At 36.4% G+C, this 22175-nt stretch overlaps 3 protein-coding genes and 1 non-coding gene across 5 annotated transcripts; 1 reads left to right on the top strand and 3 right to left on the bottom strand.

The window, feature by feature from the left end:
- Positions 1-2948: 2948 nt before the first annotated feature.
- Positions 2949-4329, bottom strand: LOC126596851 (delta(3,5)-Delta(2,4)-dienoyl-CoA isomerase, peroxisomal-like). The gene is made up of 2 exons (XM_050263509.1): positions 3617-4329; positions 2949-3393 (listed from the first exon to the last, which is right to left on the bottom strand). Exons 1-2 carry the CDS (start codon positions 4251-4253, stop codon positions 3203-3205), a joined length of 828 nt encoding a protein of 275 aa, XP_050119466.1. The 5' UTR covers positions 4254-4329; the 3' UTR covers positions 2949-3202.
- A 77-nt stretch (positions 4330-4406) lies between these two features.
- Positions 4407-4478, bottom strand: TRNAQ-UUG (transfer RNA glutamine (anticodon UUG)). Its single transcript has one exon. It is a non-coding gene; the product is annotated as a tRNA-Gln (tRNA).
- Positions 4479-11682: 7204 nt separating this feature from the next.
- Positions 11683-14373, top strand: LOC126596850 (bidirectional sugar transporter N3-like). The gene is made up of 6 exons (XM_050263508.1): positions 11683-11902; positions 12657-12693; positions 12794-13004; positions 13126-13287; positions 13539-13658; positions 13735-14373. The coding sequence occupies exons 1-6, from the start codon at positions 11848-11850 to the stop codon at positions 14065-14067; spliced, it is 918 nt and encodes a 305-aa protein (XP_050119465.1). The 5' UTR covers positions 11683-11847; the 3' UTR covers positions 14068-14373.
- Positions 14374-17079: 2706 nt separating this feature from the next.
- Positions 17080-21211, bottom strand: LOC126596847 (serine/threonine-protein kinase PBS1-like). 2 transcript variants are annotated; one of them, XM_050263502.1, is made up of 6 exons: positions 21078-21211; positions 20445-21009; positions 19603-19820; positions 18866-19055; positions 18029-18420; positions 17080-17893 (listed from the first exon to the last, which is right to left on the bottom strand). In XM_050263502.1, the coding sequence occupies exons 2-6, from the start codon at positions 20566-20568 to the stop codon at positions 17426-17428; spliced, it is 1392 nt and encodes a 463-aa protein (XP_050119459.1). In that variant the 5' UTR covers positions 20569-21009; positions 21078-21211; the 3' UTR covers positions 17080-17425. The 2 variants fall into 2 exon arrangements, with proteins under 2 accessions (XP_050119459.1, XP_050119460.1); XM_050263503.1 differs by having other exon boundaries at positions 20445-21005; positions 21078-21210.
- Positions 21212-22175: the final 964 nt, after the last annotated feature.

Genomic DNA, 22175 nt, shown 5'->3' with positions numbered 1-22175 from the left:
ATTCCATTCAATGGTTAATTACTGCAATATAACTCATTCCGTTCAATTGGTGCCTCTCATGTGACTATTTTCTTCTCTCCACATCAATCACACTGGATGTTAGAGTTTATTCCAAAATCAATTTAATTTATAAAAATTAAAAATGAGTATTATAAGATTTGAAGAATGTGGGGTGTGTAGAAAATGTGAAGTGTATGTAGAAAATGTAAGGTGTATGTTGGAAATGTGGTGTGTGAGGGTGTTTTGGGAAAGTATGTGGGGGTGTAGTAAGATAATTTTTAATTGAAAAAACAAATGTAAGGTGTATTAAGTATGTAAGATTTATTCAACAATACATGGGTTGTTAATATAATAAGCCTTTAATTATTTACATTTTTCAGTCTATTTTTATGATAGGATATATCCTATCAATTGAAAAGCTTTCCAAGCAACAAAAAAAAATATATAGAATATCCACTCCTTTACATTTTCCATCTTCATAACTAATATTAATTGACATACTCTTCCCGAGCTTTGACAGACTCGTTTAGAAATTCTAGATCTTAAAATCAAAGGCCACAATTAAAAGTGAGATGTAACTGCTAGGTTTTTTTTTTTTTTTCAAAAGAAACGATAGTTGATTCATTGATAACAAAAGTTATACACAGGCCAAAGCAAGCTTACAGAAGGTCAAATGACAGACAAATTAATGAAGGGATCCGCAATTTAAGGCGAATCTCCTTCAATCAAAATATCTCGAAAACCCTGACCGCCGTCCAAGCCACCCTCTCTTGCTGCCAATGCCTCTGCATGCAAAGAACGTCACTGCTAGGTTGGCCATGCATCATCAGGCAACCAAGTTGTTTGGGTGAGCGGAGCACTAACACTTGCTCAATATTTTTTCCAACTTTTTCAACATGATTTTTTAATCTGTTTCTTTTTTTCGTTTACTTTATTCTCCAATTATTTTCACAATCATTACTTGCACAAATTTCACGTGAAACATACTGGACAATCAATATGTATATATGGGAGTTCATGAAGAATTTACTACCCGAAATCAATACAAAACTCATCAAATTTTACTAGTAGAAGAAATTAAACTTAACAAGGAACTGCCAATGCATGGTTTACTTCTTTTTTCAAATGCATATTTTTGTACATTATCGATGTTTGAAATGAATAAATAAATAAATAAAAACTAAAAAACGAAAATAAACAAAGGCTTACAAAAGAAAAAAAAAACGTGCAGAGATTATTTCTGAGAATTAATGAAAACATTTTTTATGAATAAAAATGCAAAGCATACTCTCTTAAAAGTGGGACTCTTGGGAGCATTTTTGCTTACCATCATAACTATGGTGTATGTTTGTCATACACCTAATCAAATGACACGTATTTTTCACCTAACTCTAGTTAACTTTTACTTTAAATCTTGCTTTTTCAATTTTGAAAAAATTAACCAAGGTTAAATGAGCGGACATGTGTCAATTGATTAGGTGTATGGTGAGCATACACCATAATTTATGGCGGTGAGCAAAAATGCTCCTCGGACTCTCTGTCACCTCATGTTTTTGGCACAATGTTTTATAATGTTGTCACGAGAATGGACGTAAAAATGTGAGTAGTGGGCAAATAGTTCATAGAGAGTTCTATTTTAGGAGAATCTCCTTAACATTTCTTTTTTATTTATTTATTTAGTCAAACAAAATTACTTCAAATAAAAAATAATACAAGGCCCAAAAAGAGCCAACCAAATAACAACATATAAAGTAAAAAGTTCAAACGAAACGAAAGCTGTACCCAAGATATAAAGAAAGACACACACAATTAGGCCGAGGGCTGCAAAAAACAAAAATTGGTAAGAACAATCACTTTTATCATTTCTTGAAATGGGTGCACAAAAGGCAGGTGAAGAAAACGTATGAGCTTCTTACCTCATTTGGAATAATGAAGACGTACGTCCAATCCAAACCGAATTGGGCCAATATGATATTTGACCCGATTAATGCCATGGAACTGCCCATTTCTTGGTCAGGTTGATGTGGACTGGCAAACACATAAACAACCATATAGAGATAATCCAATTGCATACAAATAGGGACTCTTTTGGAATTAATCAATCTAGATGGATATTATCCCTGATTTGTCTTAATAATTTGATTATAATTGATAACTAAATAAATTAAAGCAAGTGGCCATTTACCACATTGGTGGAAAGGTGATGAGTCTTTGCATGATGTCGTGGATTCGAACCACGTTGACGACTAATCTAACAAAATCTATCATTTGAATAAAAGAAGATAACTAATTAAATTTTAAAAAATAGATACGAACTTCCAAATATTATGTAAGTTTAAGGTAAAAGTATGGAAGATGAGTGAGTTCTAGCCGTAAAAACATAAAAGAAATATAATTCTGTACTAGATACTAATCCTTCTTTTACCTTCTATTTTTGATAATAACGTATGGATAGATGTAATTATCAAAGTGTGGGCAGAATTATTAAGAAAAATAAATAATGTGGACCAAGAGAATGAAGCTTGGTGGTATGAATGAAATAAGTTCTTGATGGTTGTGTGAGAATGTGACATGGACTCAATCCCTTCTGATAGGAATCAATGTAGTCTAGTTTCAGGTAATTTCTTGCACGATTTGTTAATCTGATACGAAATAACACTTAATTAATAGGTCTTGAGTCAATCTGTTAACAAGTTGGACTATTATTGTATCAGATCATTATCAAGTCACATATTAAGAACCTAATAAGATAGCGAGTATGATAGAAAAACAACACGTACACGACTAGACAATAAATATGACAATTTCTTGCATAAACCATTAACTCGACACGAATCAACATGACCTATTAACAAATTGAATCATTATCAGATCACCTATTAAGAATCCGTTAAAATAACAAGTTTGATACCACACAACCCATTATGATAATGAATATGACACAAGAATGATACGAACACGACAAACACAATTCGATTTCCAAAGAAATAACAAATACTTCAAGAATCCAAGTATAGAAAAATCTGTCGATTATCAACGTCGAGCGCAATCATAATCGAGTGCAATAACAAGGTACAGGGTATACCATTTTATTTTCTCTCTTAAAAAGTGTGCTTTTATCACAAGTGCTTTTCACTGTGAGAGTATGGAACAGCAAATTAAAAAGACAACAGCATAAAGGAAGATGCAACTGAAATTGCAATTAGAGCTTGGCAAAGACGGGCTTTCTTTTCTGGGCAAATGCTGAGATAGCCTCAGTTAAATCATCAGATAACAGCATTGCTGAATTCCATGTTGCAACATAATCCAATCCTTGCTCCACATTCAGCTCCCTACTTCTTTGCAATACCGCTTTCGTCCCCGTCACTGCCAGTGGAGATTTCAATCCAATTCCTGAATGTCATGTCCCAAAAATATTACTACTACGGGTTTATGATTTACTTCTGAAATGGCTAAAAGCGCTTCTGACTCCAAATTAAAAAGCAGGGTGCTTTTGGGTTGTAAAAGCGCATTCTTTACGCTTCCAAAGTCCACACCCTTGTCAGCATAAGTGTAATAACAAACTAATTTACTTGATTAATCACAAATTATTTGTTTTTGTAAATGACCAACTTACCCTCAGCGATGAGGCGTACACCGTTTTCCAACTCGTCTCTGGAATCGAACACTCCAGAAACCAGGCCCAGCTGCTTAGCCTCCGGACCCGAGAACCTCCGACCCGTAAGCGCCAGTTCAATCGCGTTTCCGTACCCGACAATTCCCGGCAGCCTCTGAAGCGTCCCGAGGTCCGCCGTGATCGCCAAGTCGACCTCTTTGACCGAAAAGAACGCGTCCTTGCTGCAATACCTTATGTCGCAGGCGGTCACGATATCGATACCACCGCCGATACACGCCCCGTGGATGGAAGCAATCACTGGCTTCCGGCACCGCTCAATCGCCGTGATCGCGTCCTGCAACCACTTGATCTCCCGCCGAAACTGCTCCCCGACGCGGCCTCGGTCTACGGAGACGAACTTTTCGGAGATCGATGTGAGCGTTTTGATGTCGATTCCGGCGCAGAAGTGGTCACCGGTGCCGCTGAGGACGATGACGTTGACGTTAGGGTTTTGGTCGAGGGAAGAGAGGGCCTCGGGGAATTCGGTGAAGAAGTCGCGCGAGAGGGCGTTGCGGTGGCTGGGACGGTTGAGGTGGAGGTAGAAGACGGAGGATTTGGGGTTTTTCTGAAAGATTTCTAGGGATTTGTAGATCGCCATTTTTGTCTGTCACTGCCTGAAGATTGCGAGAAAGACGGGAAAATGGAAGAGAGGGAAGGGAAAGAAGATAGAAGCGAAATGATATTACCAAATTACCGCGACCCCCAAACGACAGCGTATAAAGATTAAAAAAAAAAAATGTTACAAAAAAGGAGGTCCTACCGGGAGTCGAACCCAGGTCGCTGGATTCAAAGTCCAGAGTGCTAACCACTACACCATAGAACCTTCTTGTCTAAGTTTGTCTTTTTATTTAATTTCCACATTTGTTCCACAGTTGAACGCTGTGATACTATTGAAGAAGTGCTAAAATTTACACATGCATAATTATTAAAAATTTGAAAATAAAATTTACAACGAGATAAAAATATAAAATGGTTGTTAAAATTAGTTTGTGAGGACCTTCAAATGATATTTCGTAGCTGAAGAGACTAGTCATATCTTTAGTGACTGTTTTTAGATAACTATTTCATCTCTAAAAGTTTTTTTTTTATTCGGGAGAAAAACGTAGAAGAGAAAATGGGGGCAACTGATATGGTTGCCTGGCTATGAGGCTTTTTTTTTTAAAAAAAAGAACGTTTGTATTTAAATTGCCCGTAATTTTTAGTATTAGGTACCTAATACCCTCAACCTTTTAGTGTCATTCCAAATTGGTCTCAACATTTTTAAACATTCCAAACAAGTACCTAACCTATTGAAAATGTCACATCCGTTAAACCCCGGTTAATTTTTTTGTTAAACGCACATGTAACAACAATGGATCCAACATTTTAGCTTACATGGACACTAATAATAAAAATAACTTTAAAAAAGACAAGAACAAAAATGAAGATTGGGAAATATCATGCCCCCGCCACCACCAAGCTCAACCTACGACCACCGAAACCCCATTCCAACCTTTTTATTCAAAACCCACCAACTACGTATAATGGAATCCAATGATCAACAAGTGTTGAATTGAATCGAAAATAGACTCAAATGAAACTACATCATGCAAGCAATCTCCTCACATAGAAGAGAGTTAAGAATTCATATAGGGTTTCAAAGAGCTTGTTTCTGCTCGTGTGATTTTCTCATTTGTAAATTCTCATTATGTAGCTTCCAATTCTTCTTTGTGAGCAATGAAGATGGTGGTGGGCGTATTATGGCAGTCCATACCATTTCAGTAACTTCCATGACCTTCTTCTCGGTGTTGGCAACTTGAGTTGTAGGTGGAATTGGTGGTTGTTCGTTAGGTTTGGAGGTGATGGCGTGGTGACCATTAGTTGGTAAAGGCTATGCTTCCATGACTTTCTATTGATTTTGAAGACAAAATAAGTCATAGTTAATTTAACAGAAATTTAATTGAGGCTTAACGGATGCGATATTTTCAATAAGTTGGGGTACTTGTTTGAAATATTTAAAAAGGTTGAGACCAATATATATGGAATAGCACTAAACGTTTGGAGATTTTTTAAGTACTTAATCCTAAATTTTAGTTATTTTTCTTTAGTTTTGTTGCAGGATTAATTTAGTATTTTCACCTTTGATAAAGAAAATTCTATTAATGAATATATAATGCTGCTACTTTTCTAGCTAGGGTTTCTACCTAGCTAGAATCAAATTTCCAAAGAGAGTAATATGATCCCATGACGTAATGCCAGGATTAAGGAATCATAATTTTACATGAATTAGGGCACAATTAAGAAGCTCCTGCTTGCACTGCACGTAATCAAACGATTACTTTTTTGCATCAACATTTTTAATATTAGATCATGACGATACAAGACAGGATCTTGTGATTTGAATCCAATTTTGTTGTTGTGATACTCCAACATGATCAAAAGATGAAGCTGCATTTCAAATTCAGCTTCCTGTTCTTGAAGATAACTCTGTTCGTCATCCTCTACCTTTTGCCTTTATATCTTGTTTTTGTTATTTGACATGGTGATCTGACACTCCCACCAATAGTAGAAAAGGAGCCTGGAGCCCAATGCCATCACCACTAATCTTAACTAAGATATCTCTGACTGATCATCAGAAATGAAATGTCGTAAACACCCAGTGATCATGATAAGATCACATATATAGTGCATTCTCATCACCAAATTAATTAGTAATCTTAGCATTGGCAATTAGGATTAGTTTTCTTCAATTGGTAAACTCATGTTGTTTGCCCATGAGCGCATCTTTAGACAATAATTTAAATTTAGCAATTTGGTTCACTTTTATATTAAGATACTTTTTGTGTATTTAAGATTTTTTTGTAGGATAAGAATTTAGATTACTCTTCTATGTTTACTAGGCGTACCATTGTGTTCTTGTTTGTTAGGAATTAGGTCTGCAGGCGGGGATTAAATTTGGCAAGGTGTAATCAATATTTTCGGATTATGAATCACGTCGTCCTATGTAGTATTCTTCTTAATTTTAGTGAATAAAAATTCAGAGTTTGCAATTCATTTTTCACATTTTTTTGGTTTCTCGTCCTCTAATTCGTTAACAATATACAAACCAACATTATATATCTTTGATATATTTAATTGGTTTATTACTTAAACGTTGATAAACGTATTCACTCTTATTGGTGACACATCATTTAGTTTGCAAATTTTGTCTCCCTAGTATTACCCGATGATAAATGACCTACTTAACTTAGTGGTTAGATTATTGCTTTCATACGGTAGGAGTCATTGGTTCCAATCCAATAGTATACTCAATGCTAGATGCAGAAACACATAATAGATCAATATGAACATCATGATCAGTTAACAAAATTGATTGTTGCCGATACTTTATTCTCAGTTCCTTCTTCCATAACCCGTGCTCGGAGATCGGAAGAGATAAGAGAGCCCTATGGAGAATGTGGTCATAAATTCATAATAGAGTCCGGCCACAACGACCAAATTGATTATCTTCATGCATAAGGATACTAGATTAAAGTAATAACTAAGTTTCTTCCCTTCTGAAAGTGAAATTAATCAACCCCAAATGAGTTTGGCTCATATGTAATATAAAAGTATCAATTATGGGAGGTATCGAGCTCTCTCTTATTTCAATTCCAATCATTTAAGGGTTTACGTACCTGCCTAAGCTAGTTACCTTAATTTTAATAATTAAAAGTCAAATCCTTAATTATTTAAGCATAGATTATTAGCTAGGGTTTTCGGGTGTACGTAATCATATTTTTAGTTCTATATTTTCTTTTATCGATAGAATGTTAAGTGTTTGACTTCATTTCAAGCACAGTACACCAGGTTAAAATTTCATGGCAATATCCTTCATGTGCATGTAGCACCTGTGCCTTTTGAAAAATTGGCAGCTTTAATTTCGATGAGATCGATATATAACAAATAGCAAGCAATCATCGATGATGAATCATACCATATGTAACCCTTTTTATTTTTATTTTTTTAAGTTTATTTTTTCTATTTTTGTGTGTGGTTCTTCTGGCTATACATGAACGATAGGAGAAAAACTTGTCATTGGACTTCGCTTAGTAGCACTGCAATCCATTCAAAACTCGTCACGTGGCAGGCCTTAAATATAATCTCTTATCATTCTTTTATATTTAAAATTTTCATAATTATTTTCACTAATTAATATTATATATATATATATATATATATATATATATATATATATATCAATCTAATGTTTCCATTTTTTTTCTTCTTTCCCTCTTTTTTTTTTCTTCCCAAACTTCCCTACACTTAGTTTCCAAAAAAAAAAAACAAAAAAAAAAACTTCCTTCCACTTTGTTTTGTCGTTCTCTTCACTGTCTCTCCCACTTCTCTTTCTCCCCCCCCCCCCCCCCCCCCCCGGTTGTGGTTCTTGCTTTTTATGAAATTCTGCACTTTTTTCTTCAGAAAATTTCTTTGCTTTCTTTCCCCCTCCTCTCTTCAAATACAAACATTTCTTTTCTCCCACTGTTTCTCTCCTCCCTATAAATACCAAAGTACACACTCCAGATTATCGAGTTAATATTTTCATAACCTATTTGTTATCTTTCACTTTATTTTGATCGTAGTAGTTTTCTATTTTCAAGAAAGTACATCTCTTCCAAATATAATTAAGAAGAAATAAAACCCTTATACGCCTATATATGTGGGTTATACATGTCAAGTTCACATGATCAAAGTAACTATTGTATAAAGAACGAAAAGAAACTTACAGATTCTCGGTTGCTTTCCATGATAAAATTAGCGTGGGTGTTTTTTTTTTTTTGAAGGAAAGCAAGAAACAAAACTGGAAGAGAAAGAAGTGGGAAAGAGTGCTGAAGACCTATGGCAAAACAAACTGGAGGGGAATTTGGGAAGCAAACAAAAAATAGGGGGAAAAAAGAAAAAAAAAGGAAACATTAGATTAAATATAAATTAATCAGTAGAAAAAATAATTCTGAAAATTTTAAATATAAAAAAAATGGTAAAAGATTATATTTGACTTGCCATGTGGCGAGTTTTGAGTGAGTTGTAATGTCACTCAATGAAGTCTATTGGTAAGCCAAGTCCCACACAAGTTTTTTTGAACGGTAGGGCAATTTCAGTGTTAGGTGTTTAGAAGCTGGCCGCCGATAAATGCCAACTATATAATGCAAATGCAAGATTAGATTGCCATCGCTTTATATATATCGTATAAGGAGTGAGAGGTAGCTCAACGTCGTAATATTTGGTTGAATAATATCAACGGCATAGTATTGGTGGCACACAATTAATGAACATGTCGATATCACTGCATTATTGTTCTCTCAATTATCATGAGATAACGACAAGGATTCTTTCTAGATCCTCTTTAAATTTGTGAGGATCCGGAAATTAATCAATCGGATCCGTTCATCGTATATCGTGCGACCAATTTTCTTTAAGTACTATTTATATTCAATTTTAAATTAAAATTTTAAAATGATTTCTAACCGCACGATATACGATGAACGGACACGATTAATTGATCATCTGGATCCTCACAAAGAGTATCCGAAAAGGATCCTATTTGAGATAAAAAGCTCAAATCATTTCAGGAGGCAAGGACTAGTTATTACGTCATAAAGTCAGGAATTGGATCTCATCCGGATCCACTTTGTGGGGATCCTAGGGATCCTTATATCTTAGTCATTTATCGTGTATCGTGCGGTCAAAAATCATTTGACTTTTTTATTTTATTTAAAATTAAACACAAATAGTATCTGACGAAAAGATCATACAAAGTACGATGAATGATTAGGATGTGGGGATCCCTAGGATCCTCACAAAGTTGATCCGAAGATGATCCCTTTCCATAAAATCAGCACACTGACCTACATTTCTGGCTTTTGGGTGAGAAAAAGAAACTTATTTTTCTCAAATTTGTCAAAATATCAACCTAGCTAGCTTAGATTACTAATCAAAAACTTGGTTGAATATACTGCTCAAATTAAAAGTCCGAAAAACGCACGTATCAATTAGCTCTTAGTTTAGATGTATTTATCTTTCCAAATTAGAAAATGTCTCAAATTCATATTTCTTGTTATTTCCTCATTAATCAATGACGAGTTGTTAGTCTAGTTATGAAACTTGTTTAAATTTTATCATGCTTACGTCGCGCGTTCTCATTGATCAATAACGAGTTGTTACTCTAATATTATTAAAGTAACATAACTTATAAAGGATCTAAACTCCAGAAAAATAAAAGAAAATGGCAACCAAATCACACAAATTAATGAACGTCGATGGAATAGCCATGTACATATCTAGCAATCTGTCCAGAGGCTCCCATGGTGTCCACCTAGCATTCTCGAATCCCAGCCAAATGATAGAGACAAGAACGAGTAACAACATCATGATTGTCTTGTGGCTCATCTTTAATTAAATTCTTTTGTCATAACTTAAAACCTCTCCCTCCCTCCGTCCCCATCTCATAAACTGCAAAAAATATGAAAAAAGCTGGCCAGGCTGCTTGGATTGTGGAATTTGATTACTTGAAGAAGAAAAAAGTCAGTCAGATAAACCCCCAATGCACACGAAACCCTCTAAATATTGCATGAACATTGAAGCACTACCAAACAAACATTCAACGGCATAGAACAAAAGCTTTGTGAACAATATTGTAAATCTTTGAGTGTGTGACTTGGAAAGATTGTTTGTTGTAATTGAAATATTGTCAGGTTGTGTTATTCAATTCAATTTATAATAAGTATATTTATTTTTGAGGCCCTACAAGTTGAATTGAACATATCAAATTTGTTGTCTATCTTCTTAAGAAATTGTTATTGTCATTTCAAAAATTTAATTGTGCAATCCAAACTTTCTATATTTAGAAAGATTTATGAGGAGTGCATAATTAAATTTTTTAGAGTGTTAATAATAATTCTCTATTATTATTATAACACTTCGTGGCAAGTGTTCCGAAAGTATATATATACAACTATATAGTCTGCGTGTGACTTGTGAGAATTTACAAGTGACAACTAGGGCTGACGCGCCCAAGCGTGTTTCGTTTAGGGTTTTAGAAGATGGAGAGAAACGGTTCAAACAATGGCCATACAGTATGCACTGGTGCTTGGAATTAGAGATATAGAAGTCACATGAATCGGGCTCTACTAAGGACAGCTTTGCGGTCTTAGAAGAGATGAGTAACGTAAAAAATCATATTCTTCTTTTAGTTGGAAGAAACCACTTGTTTTTTCAAAGAGCGTGGAATTCATGTTTGATTAGAAAAAAAACTCATAAAAAATTAGTAAATTAGTGACGATTAACCAAAACTCTAACTATATAACTCTTCCTAATTCGCGGTTTACGGTGAAATTAATTATTTGAATAATTATGGTGATGATTTGGGGGACTTACCCTAATTCCTATCCAAAGTAGTGTCAAGAAGTGTGGTGAATAATGCTCTGTTTTTTTTTTTTTTTTTTTTGTGAATTAGTAAATTAGTGACGATTAACCAAAACTGTAACTATATAACTCTTCCTAATTCGCGGTTTACGGTGAAATTAATTATTTGAATAATTATGGTGATGATTTGGGGGACTACCCTAATTCCTATCCAAAGTAGTGTCAAGAAGTGTGGTGAATAATGCTCTGCTTTTTTTTTTTGTGGCCGTTGGATGGAGGTTACGCACACGCGACAGAGGGGCACGTGGAACTTGGATTTGTGATTCATTGAATGAGTTCATTGAGTAATTTTTCCTTGTGCGGGAATATGATTTGGTACATAAAATGTCATAATACTAGTGGTTTGATACTTAAATTTTTTTCTTCCAACTACTTGCATTATGACACTTGATATATTAGGCAGTGTTTCTGGCACATTGAAAAAATTCTCGAGAGCATGGTACACCACCTATTAATCCTCCATCTGTCATGCAGCCAGAATGAGTTCAATACGCACACCCTATTTCTTTTTCTTTCACTTTTTGTGTGTATATAAACAAGCTCCTCTAATTTTCTCTGCATGAGAATTTGAGAGGGAGGGAGAGAGAGAGCTCTAGGGTTTCTCACCACCAACTGAGTCCTCCTCCTCCTTAGCTTCTTCAACATATCATACTCTTCATTTCCATTGAGAGAGAGAGAGAGAGAGAGAGAGAGAGAGAGTTTATCAGTCCGAGTTTTCTTAGCTAACTACGGTTTTCAGATCTAGAGAGATCATGGCTACAGTAGCAGACAGTCACCATCCTTTGGCATTTACATTTGGAGTTCTAGGTAAACAAAATTGCATATGTACATTATCCATTGAAATTTCTTTTTTTCCAAATTTTTTTGTTACATTAGAGAGTGTCGACCTCTGTACTTAGCATATCCCTCCCGATCACCCTACTCATCCTCACCACTAAACTAACGCGAATGGCTCGTTACGTACTAGTTGTTTCCATGAAATTTTAGGTGAGTTATTGTGATGGGAACTAGCCAGCTACTATAGCAAGCTAGCTGGGTGTACCAAATGAAGGAGCTGAACAAACACGATACATAAATGTCATTTTTGGGGCTCGATCGATCATATATATTTGTTTGAGTGCCATATACTATTGTTTGCTATTGTCATATTCTTCTCTAGTTATGACGCCTTTAAAACCTAGTTGGCCCGCATTTGTTATCTAATCTTTGTCATCAACTTGGCCATATTCTTTTTCCGTTAGTGAACCGTCTGAAATTCAGTGACTACTTTTTTCTTTGCAGAAAAGCCTAGCTAAATAAATATATATAAAAACAAACCATATATACAACAATAAATTTTCTTTGTGTGTACAATATTCAAATATTAGTTGTCCAATTATTACTTCTTGTTAATTTATAAGTAACGCTGTAAATCATTGTGATCCTTGATGATCAACCTTCCTCACCACTACCCACTAATTTATAGATAATGAAAAGTGTGATTTATTTTAACTAATTGTAATCTTTTGATAGTCAAGAAATTCTATTTGAATGACCACTATTATTTCTTTGATGATGCCAGGAAATCTAGTCTCAACCATGGTTTACTTAGCCCCGGTGTAAGTGATGCATACTTTTTTTTTTATATTTTAAATATAAGGAATAATATGTATGTAAGTCTATAAAGAGACATATGATTAACCTTTTTTTTAAATGCAGGCCGACATTTTATCGAATTTACAGGAAAAAATCGACAGAAGGATTCCACTCGGTGCCATATCTGGTAGCAATGTTCAGTTCCATGCTTTGGTTGTACTATGCGTCGCTAAAAAAGAATGCTATGCTGCTCATCACCATTAACTCATTCGGAAGTTTTGCAGAGATGATCTACATCGTCATCTTCGTTGTTTATGCACCAAAGGATGCTAGGGTACGTACGTATGTTTCATCTTTAATTGTTTTTTGTTTTTTTTTGTATATATCAATATATAATTTCAATTTCCCTGTATTATATATATTCTCTAATAATTCTATATATTTACGGAATGCAGAAGCTTACAGTGAAACTATTTGGTATTATGAACGTGGGACTTTTCACCTTGATCCTTGTCGTGTCTCACTTCCTAGTGAGTCGTGCGTACCGGGTCCCAGTTCTTGGATGGATTAATGTTGCCATTTCTACCAGTGTTTTTGCTGCGCCCTTAAGCATTGTGGTAATTGACTCAATCATACAAACATATGACCATATTATTTGTTGGTGCTTTTTTCAATTACGTAAATGTTATTCACACTCTGATATTGTCTGCTTATATTTATTTTTGAAGTGTTTTAAAATATTAAAATGTTAAATTTGGAGCTCTAAATGAACTCTCAACGCCATTTAATTACCTTTACTTATATTCCGAGCACACATAATGTGCGTAATATATAACATATTCATTCAGTTTATTGATTTGTATTGCAGTCACAAGTTATCCGAACAAGAAGTGTCGAATTTATGCCATTTAGGTTATCATTTTTCCTCACACTGAGTGCCATTATGTGGTTTGCATATGGATTGTTCCTCAAGGACATATGTGTCGCAGTAAGTATACTTACACTAAATTAAATCTATTTTCAAATCAATTATCCCTGAATAATTGATTAATCACTTGTTGCAGATTCCAAACGTTCTGGGATTTGTGTTGGGACTGCTTCAGATGCTGCTGTATGCGATGTACCGAAACCGAAAGCAGGTGATAATAGAAGATCATGAGAAAAAGCTGCCGGCTGCCACACCAGATCACGTGAAAAACATTGTGATCATAGCCACATTAGCAGCTTCCGAGGTTCATCCGGTGGATGCTCAACCGAATAATCGCAATGATGACGGTGACGTTAATAATAACGCAGCCGTTACAGAGGCAAAGGAGCATGAACAAACGGATGATCATCGTCATGTGGAAAATGCTTCCGTCGAGCTTCAACCTAATGAAACACCATCAGCAGTGTGATGCTGGCAAAGTCGTATGTCGTACTTTTCGGAAAGAAAAAAACTACGATCAATCGAACCTCGTTTGATGTGTAACAGCAGCAGCCGCTTGATCACGCCAAGATGTGGAATGATCTTGTTATGTTATATGTTTCGTTAATTGTCTCTTATTTAATTATTAAATTCCCAGTTCCAAGCGTGGAGACTGTGGCTGTGCTCATCGATGTACAAGTATATGTGAATTGGAAAGTTACAGCTATCCACGCTTGGCTTTGAATACTACTACTCAATATTAATATCAATTGACGTATGCTTAATTTATGTCCTTCGTTTCCTTGAGCAATATTTTTGTTTAAACGGCCCGGAAAACAGCTATGTGGTGTTCAAGGAAATAAAGAGTCCCACATTGGAACATTCACAAATAAATTACAACATATATTGAATAGTTCCACTTCTAATACACCAAGATTTTTGGTGATAAATTTCACTGACTCGACTACAAATGCTCATGCATGACAGCGTTCCCAAAACACACAATTTCTCATATTTTCTCCACAAATTTATACATTAATTTCGTATTTTTTTTCATATTAATTGATTAAGCCGTAATCGATAGACATAATTAAGCACGAAGTTTAGATATGAGAGTACCAGTTTATAGTAGGAGAAGCCAATGGTGGAGTTTGCGTGAAGAGCTTTAACACAATTGAAGTTGACATATGAGAGTGCCAGTTTATAGTAGGAGAAGCCAATGGTGGAGTTTGCGTAAAGAGCTTTAACACAATTATCTCACGGGTTGTGAGGTTGCATATTTCCGCATATCCTGCACGTTGGCACGAAATTTTCTTGCTTACACATTAAGATTGATATCAAGTTTGAAATTTAGTGCATAGATCGAAGGAGTAGAGAGGACGTCAAACATCATAGGACAACATAAACCATGCTCTACGGTTCACATTTTTAGTACACTACTGTACCAAATTATGCAATAGATGATGCATCAATTTCCAACTCGTCACACAATAATTAATGTAATAAGCAAGTAGGTTCCACCTACGATATTGGTTACGGTAAGATTCGCTACACCAAAATCATGTTTCAATATGCGGACTACGCTTATCTTGATGAATGTGAGACTTAAATTAGAAGAATTTAAATAAGGAATTAGAAAGTGAAATTTTACTTCTAACATGATAATATAGTAAATCGATGTGAACCTGTTGACCCTAAAAACTACCAAGCCTACGTGGCGCACATGCCGAGTAATCTATAAGCTAACTACGTCCTTCGGTGAATGCGGGGCGTGCCAACTCGTCGGCCGAGCTCGGTCGAGGAGTAAATTTGTTGATGTTGCGTTGGGTGCGCGGCTAACTTCTGCGTCTTGCGATTGCGACCGAGGAAGGAACACGTCTCGGCCTATTGGGTTCTCGAACCTGAAGACAAGGCTACTATTCTTACGAAGTTCAATATCAAATTCGGCTTTTAATGTGCCAAATGTAATAACTTGTAACACCTCACTTCACCGAGAAGGCTAATGAGATGACCTCGACCAATAAGGATTCAGAAATCCTTCTCGACCGAGACTTGGATAGGTAACCAACCGTCCTCGCCGCAGTGCTGTTGATGCCAACGGAAGATGCTGCGAGATCGGCTAATTCTGCGGTGACATATCTATCTATGCCGACTTAAGATATCACCGGTTGCTTTCACAGTGCTGTTGATGCCAACGGAAGATGTGTCAGCGAAAAGAGAAAATAAAAATCTCAAAGTTGTTGAGAGAGTTTGCGCAGGACAGTTGTGTGTTGAATTGGAGGGGTTTTACGTTGCACAGCGCCTTGTATTTATAGGACTGAAGTATTTGGCTTGCATGGTCAGATAATGTTGCAGAGTCTGACTGCAACTCTACCTCGCAGAATGAAATCTGATCCGTAGCATAAGCTGGCTGACCTTTCAAATAAAATATAAAAACTATCTAGGCTTATCCCATCATGACCAAAGACCTACCTTACCTAGGCTTCTCTCTCCACCATCAAATCCTTGCTTTATCTCATTAAGACTCCCAATGCAACTAAAGCCTTCTTCTTTTTCCATGACGGATGTCCAGGTGCAACCATACATGCAAATTAAATTATAATTTAATTGCAATATCATCTAATCACTTGAGATACCATCTTCCATCAAATACCACTTTGTATCAGGAGTCATATTGATGCATGACTCACGTGGCCACAGCAATATCACAAAAGAAACATATTCTCCAGTATCCTATTTTGCATGCCTACCCGATGTGCTTCGAGATAACTGTATAAATAATTTTAAATTATCATCTAAGAGATAAATATATGATTAAAAAATCATAATGTTATCCTTTAAATAATAATTAAAAAATTATCTTAGTAAATCCAACAGTTTAGAATTCGTCCATTCAACGATCTCGGCCGATTGTGTAATTTTGAATCCAAACAGAACCTTATTAAGTAATAGGGAATTTTCGAATTGCCACATCAACTTTTTATTGCGTGGAATTTCCTAATAAGAGCTTGTTATCATGGATTATGATGACAATGCACCAAAATCAACCGTAAAATAAGGTAAATCAACAAATAAGCAAAATTAACCACAACAAGAACATAAAAATATACAGTACATCCAATCCGGTGATCCCCATAAGAAACTTCACTAGAGAATAGTAATAACCCCCTAACCCTTATCAAACTATGGATCTTAAATCTCTCTCACCCTTTGGCTCAAACACTTTGATGCCCTTATGGAACCCTTGTAACGATTATAGTTTAATAATGAAAAAGCGCTATCGTTTCTTGTCAAAAACTTCCGTCATAATCAAGGGTCAATCAAGAGAAATAATTTATTGTGGATGAAAAAGACGCCCCATTTTTGTAGCAGGAAAAAAGGAACACCGCAAGTTAATCGATCATCCTTGGTAATGAAGGAGAAAGTAATTGATCATGTACAAACACATTACCAAGGAAACATGTAAAACGCTCGATAATAATAAGGTTGACAAAGACAGGAGTAGGGACAAGAGATTTTGTTTTGTTTTGTTCCAAAAACACAAAAATACAGAAGGCAGAAGAATCGTACAGCATTTAATCAAACGTTTTTACTCTCAAAATTTTTAAATACGTCCTCCTACTTCTGTTCTTCCTTCAATCTTGTAGAAGATAATGTACAAATTCCATTTATGGATTATTCTTCTTCTTGTTCGGAGAAGAGGAAAAGAAAAGAAAAAGGGTTAAATCAGGACACAAGTTGGTCTGCACCAACTCTCCATTACATTGAACACCCCAAACTAACCAATCTGCGAAAAAGCGAGGGTAGGAGCTGAGGTTGAAGAAGACGGTGCATTGTACACTACGGCGCTACAAGTTGGTGCCATCAAAACTGCCTTGTGCACTCAGTCGTCTTTTTTCTCGCCAATTCTCTCCCCACATCTTGGCCTCAGCAACTGCTCGTTCCCTATCCAACATCCTCACGGTTTCCTTTGGGGAATCGTCCTTCTCGGACCCATCTAAATCCCATCTCCGTCCGGATCCTCCTCCTTCCTCATTCTTCAATATTCTACCACCATCCCTGTGCCTTTTCTCATCCTTTTCTCCCGAACCTCTGTGGCCATGTCCTGAAGCCAAGTTAGGGTCATAAGACTGGTTGGCTAGGTACGACAGAGCAGTAACCACATCCCCAATGAGAGGCCGTGTGGCAGCTTGTTCCTGGATGCACATGGATGCCACGGCTAGAGCTTGGTAGAGACCCCGCATTGGATACCGACCCTGAAGTCTTGGGTCTGCCAATTTCGCAAACTTCCTTCTATCATTGAACAATGGACGTGCCTGCAGACATAAAACCACTGCCATTTAATTATTGCACAAACACAGAACCCATGCTTGCCAGACCCACAAAGCCTGCACAACAAGAAGACAAGTTTCTGCAGGCAATTCTACTACAAGAAACAAAGTGAGAATTACCCAAGTGATAAGGTTCTGTTCTCCATGGGGACGGTCACTATCTATGGCCTTACGTCCAGTAATCAGCTCCAGAAACACTACCCCAAAACTGTAGACATCTGACTTTACTGTCAACTGACCAGTCATTGCATATTCAGGAGCACAATAACCATAAGTGCCCATAACCCTTGTGGACACATGGGACTTGTCTCCAGTGGGACCAAGCTTCGCAAGCCCAAAATCTGAAAGCTTTGGGTGAAATCCTTCTTCCAGCAATATGTTAGATGATTTGAAGTCCCTGTAAATAACCGGAGGGTTTGCCTTGTCGTGCAGATATTCCAATCCTTTGGCTGCACCAGAAGCTATTTTCATTCGTGTGTTCCAATCCAATGGTTCCTTATCACTTGGAAGATCTGCAGAGGGATCAACAACCCATTATAGGTGAGTCATTAATTATCACTTGGATTAACTGTCAGGGAAAACGAATAGTCCAATAACACAGGAAAACAGAAGTTTGGTGCACTGTGTTTATTGAGGTCACCAAACTTTTTGGAGACGATGCCCCCAAAAGGAAATGTTTCTTTTTTCCTTTTCTCCATTTTACCAACATGTGTGTGTGTAAGAAAATACTTCTATTTTCCTATATGCCAAACTTCAAAATTCACCATACGTTCCAATTCTGTAAATATCCCCTCAAGGTTTCACTTCAGTGTAGCATGCATCAAATGTATTTTTCATATTTGCATAACAGAAGTATTCATATATAACATAACCGAACGCTTCAAGGTGATTCCATGATCATTATCCAATAGTTGACATTAAACAGACAATAAGCCAAAAGAAGGAAGGTAAAGTTACCATGAAGGTGATCTTCCAATGATCCTAAGGGCATAAATTCATAAACAAGAAGCCGTTGATCTCCATCAGCACAGTACCCAATCAGATTCACTAGATTAGGGTGATGCAGAAGACTGAGCATGAGAACCTCAACGAGAAATTCTCTGTTGCCCTGGAGTCCATTCCTATCCAATTGTTTAACAGCAACCACCTGTGAATGTCAGAACAAAGTCAAATAATCAAAATCGCCTCAACCAGGCCTGAAATTAATTCTGTGAAATCTTGCAGCACATCAGTGACCTTCGGGATGTATAACTAACAATGGATACCATAAGCATTCTATAACCTTGGCGTCTTATTTACGAGGAAAGATGGAGTGGAAAGTATGATATGGAATCCAGAATTATTGCATTCCAAATACGGTATGCAAGTTTAACAACCATCGTTATGAGTTATGACACTGATACATAAGTCTACGGCCTCGCTCACATTATAACCTTGCCATTTGTTATTCAATTCTCGTTATTGTTGAAATAACAAGACAACATAGCATTCTTGATTAATACTTCATATAGCTATAGAGTTGCAATAACTTATATGATTGCTACGGTAATTAAAAAAAAAGTCCTTATCAATGTTTAGTATCTTACTTATATTTCTTGTACCTATTGCCTTCATTTGCTTCTTTTCAATTGAACTCATCCTGTAATTCCTGTTCTGTGTATAAATAATAGATCATGCAACAGCAAAGGAATTACCTGACCAGTGCTCTCGAGTCGCCCCTTGTATACGCGTCCAAATCCCCCTTCCCCAATGAAGGACTCTGGCCTGAAATTCTTTGTTGCGGTTGCAAGCTCACGGAAAGTGAAAATTTGAGCAGCAATTTGGCCCCCAGGTACAACATCTTTAGGACCAGGCAATTTGGGCAGCTCCCTTCTGGACCCTCCATTGCTTCTTGATCTCAGTCTGTCTACTCCTGCACATACGAGCGTAACAAATTAGTGCAGATCCCTAAGTATCATCAAACCCGTCGGTCTCGACTACACAAGAAGATAGAACCTTGAGTTAAGCTAAACACCCAAAACCAAAAATCAATTGGATTTGCAGGAAAGGAAACTCAATAAACCATAACCCCAATACGAAAAACGTACCACACGTATTCAAATTTGACATCTTATAAACCATATAGAGCAAATTTTACGAAATTCAGTTGTACCATATTCGGTTTGATCAAATTATGAATATCGATCTTAGTTCTTCACTGACTTATGAAATCATCCACAACTTTGGACACAATTGATTACCAATCAAATTGATCATGGGCAATCAAAGTTACCGTGAGATCCAATTTTTACAAAAGAAAGACACTCTTTTATGAACTATGTCAAAATTTTGTGGGGTCTACCTAAAACCTCTCAAATTTAGAGCTCGAACACTCAATGAGGTCATCAATCATGTACTAACACACAAACCCAAATAACTAATCCATACAATTATATTTAAATCAGAAAAAAAAAAAAAAACCAGATCAGATCGAGCAGTAACACATTCAAATTACCAAACAATAAGGATTGATGAGCAAAAGCAATCAAGAACTGACCAGAAGGCAATCTAGAAATGTTATTAGAGACCGTTGGTTGACCCTGCTTTCTGTCATCAATTTCTGCCGCTGGATTGTTCAGCTTCTCCTCCTCCTTCGAATCGAAACAAGGAAAACAACCCATTTCCCCAAATCCAATTAAAAACTTATTTTAACTGTTTCCCAATACAAAAGATTGAAATTTATTAAAATCCCAGATGAATCCAAAGCACAATCAGAGGAGAGGAGGCTGCTCTTCCAATCTTCCAATCCCAGTTTTTACGACAACCTCATCATCTGAGGGCCATCCAAATATCTGGGCAACTCTCTCTCTTGGTGTTTCTTGAAGCGATCAGGGCAGGCAGATGCGGACGATATAACTAAAGGGGACAAAAGCAAAGGGAATCCAAGTCCACAGACACCAGAAACGATAACAAAGAGGAAGCGAAAAGAAAAATCCTTTTTGAGTGCCCAAAAAGAATCTGTGATTAAATGGGGCAGTGAAACAGAGCAGCTAAAACAAAAGTGAACCGGCTCCCTCCCTCTCTCTCTCTCTCTCTCTCTCTCTCTCTCTCTCTCTCTCTCTCTCTAAACTTCTGAAAGACTTTGACCAAAAATAAAAATGGCAACTCTGTATCACTCTAGATTCTAAACTTCTGAAAGACTTTGACCAAAAATAAAAATGGCAACTCTGTATCACTCTAGATTTTCGCAAGAAGTTTGATTTTAACTGAGTGAGGTAAATAGTTTTTGTTTTTGGGACAAATGGGAAAGCAGAGAGAGAGAGAGAGAGAGAGAGAGAGAGAGAGAGAGGAGAGGGGAGGGGATTGTGGGAAAGTTGAAAGATTTGATTGGACCGGCCGAAGAACAAGAGGTGTGGGATGATGGGATTGAACCGGTAAGCACAAAAACGTGTCAAATGGCGGGATTGGCGGACTACACAAAGAGGGGAGGGAGGATCTATGGGCCAAATGGGGTCCGCGTCGTGGATTGGCCCACCCTACGCGGCACCATGCGTGTCCTCCGTGGATGCATATAATGCTTAGCAGCAAAGCACTACCAAGTACCAACTTGAGGTTTTCATCCAATGCCAATTAAGCAATTAAAACATGATGAACATTATTCAATTTTGTACCAACTTTTTACTTTTGGGATGTGGTGTTTAGATGATCAACTTGAGGTTTTTTTTTTTAAATCTTGTTCTAAGTTTATGGTGTTTGTTCTAAGTTTTAACTAAACATATTGAATTTGTAATGACCTCAATGATATTTTGTGTCTATGGATGGAGAAGGATCTTATATTTTATTTTGTCGTTGATTTACTCCTTAAGATTTTTTAATCAGTATATAATTGATTTTAATGGTGGATCAAATTGGATGAGATTGGGTTCATGTAATCTATGGTTTTAACAAATCATGCAATTGTTATAGAGGTTCTTACCATTTTGGGATTTGGTGACATGGCAATTCATAATATTTACCAAGTATGTCATCATCGATACTAATATACCTAGTACATTTTCAACTGAGCAATGCTCTTAGCACTCTAACATGGTCAAGATATTATTTCAAAGTGCGTCTAACAATTCCCTTTTGATTTTTTATTAATGCTTTGGGAACTTGGTTTCACTAGTCACTACTCATCGTTATTTTATAAATCTCAAGTCTTCGCTCATATCATTGCATATCAATAATTAAATACCTCAATTCAGCATATCAACAATATAAAATCTTAGTCTCCACTTATACATGT

This window comes from Malus sylvestris, chromosome 13 (assembly GCF_916048215.2).
Source record: "Malus sylvestris chromosome 13, drMalSylv7.2, whole genome shotgun sequence".
In the NCBI taxonomy this organism is placed as follows: domain Eukaryota; kingdom Viridiplantae; phylum Streptophyta; class Magnoliopsida; order Rosales; family Rosaceae; genus Malus; species Malus sylvestris.
This window is presented reverse-complemented; position numbering and strand designations above follow the sequence as displayed.

Bases quoted from the DNA above. Each gene is read 5' to 3' on its own strand.
- LOC126596847 (XM_050263502.1), bottom strand. From the start codon at position 20,568: ATGGGTTGTTTTCCTTGTTTCGATTCGAAGGAGGAGGAGAAGCTGAAC. The intron at 19,821-20,444 runs GTCAGTTCTTGA...TCGTATGTGCAG, and splicing joins CATTTCTAGATTGCCTTCTG to GAGTAGACAGACTGAGATCA. The intron at 17,894-18,028 runs GTAATTCTCACT...TTATGTCTGCAG, and splicing joins AACAGAACCTTATCACTTGG to GCACGTCCATTGTTCAATGA.
- LOC126596850 (XM_050263508.1), top strand. From the start codon at position 11,848: ATGGCTACAGTAGCAGACAGTCACCATCCTTTGGCATTTACATTTGGA. The intron at 11,903-12,656 runs GTAAACAAAATT...TGATGATGCCAG, and splicing joins ATTTACATTTGGAGTTCTAG to GAAATCTAGTCTCAACCATG. The intron at 13,288-13,538 runs GTAATTGACTCA...TTTGTATTGCAG, and splicing joins CTGCGCCCTTAAGCATTGTG to TCACAAGTTATCCGAACAAG.
- LOC126596851 (XM_050263509.1), bottom strand. From the start codon at position 4,253: ATGGCGATCTACAAATCCCTAGAAATCTTTCAGAAAAACCCCAAATCC. The intron at 3,394-3,616 runs GTAAGTTGGTCA...CATGACATTCAG, and splicing joins TGTACGCCTCATCGCTGAGG to GAATTGGATTGAAATCTCCA.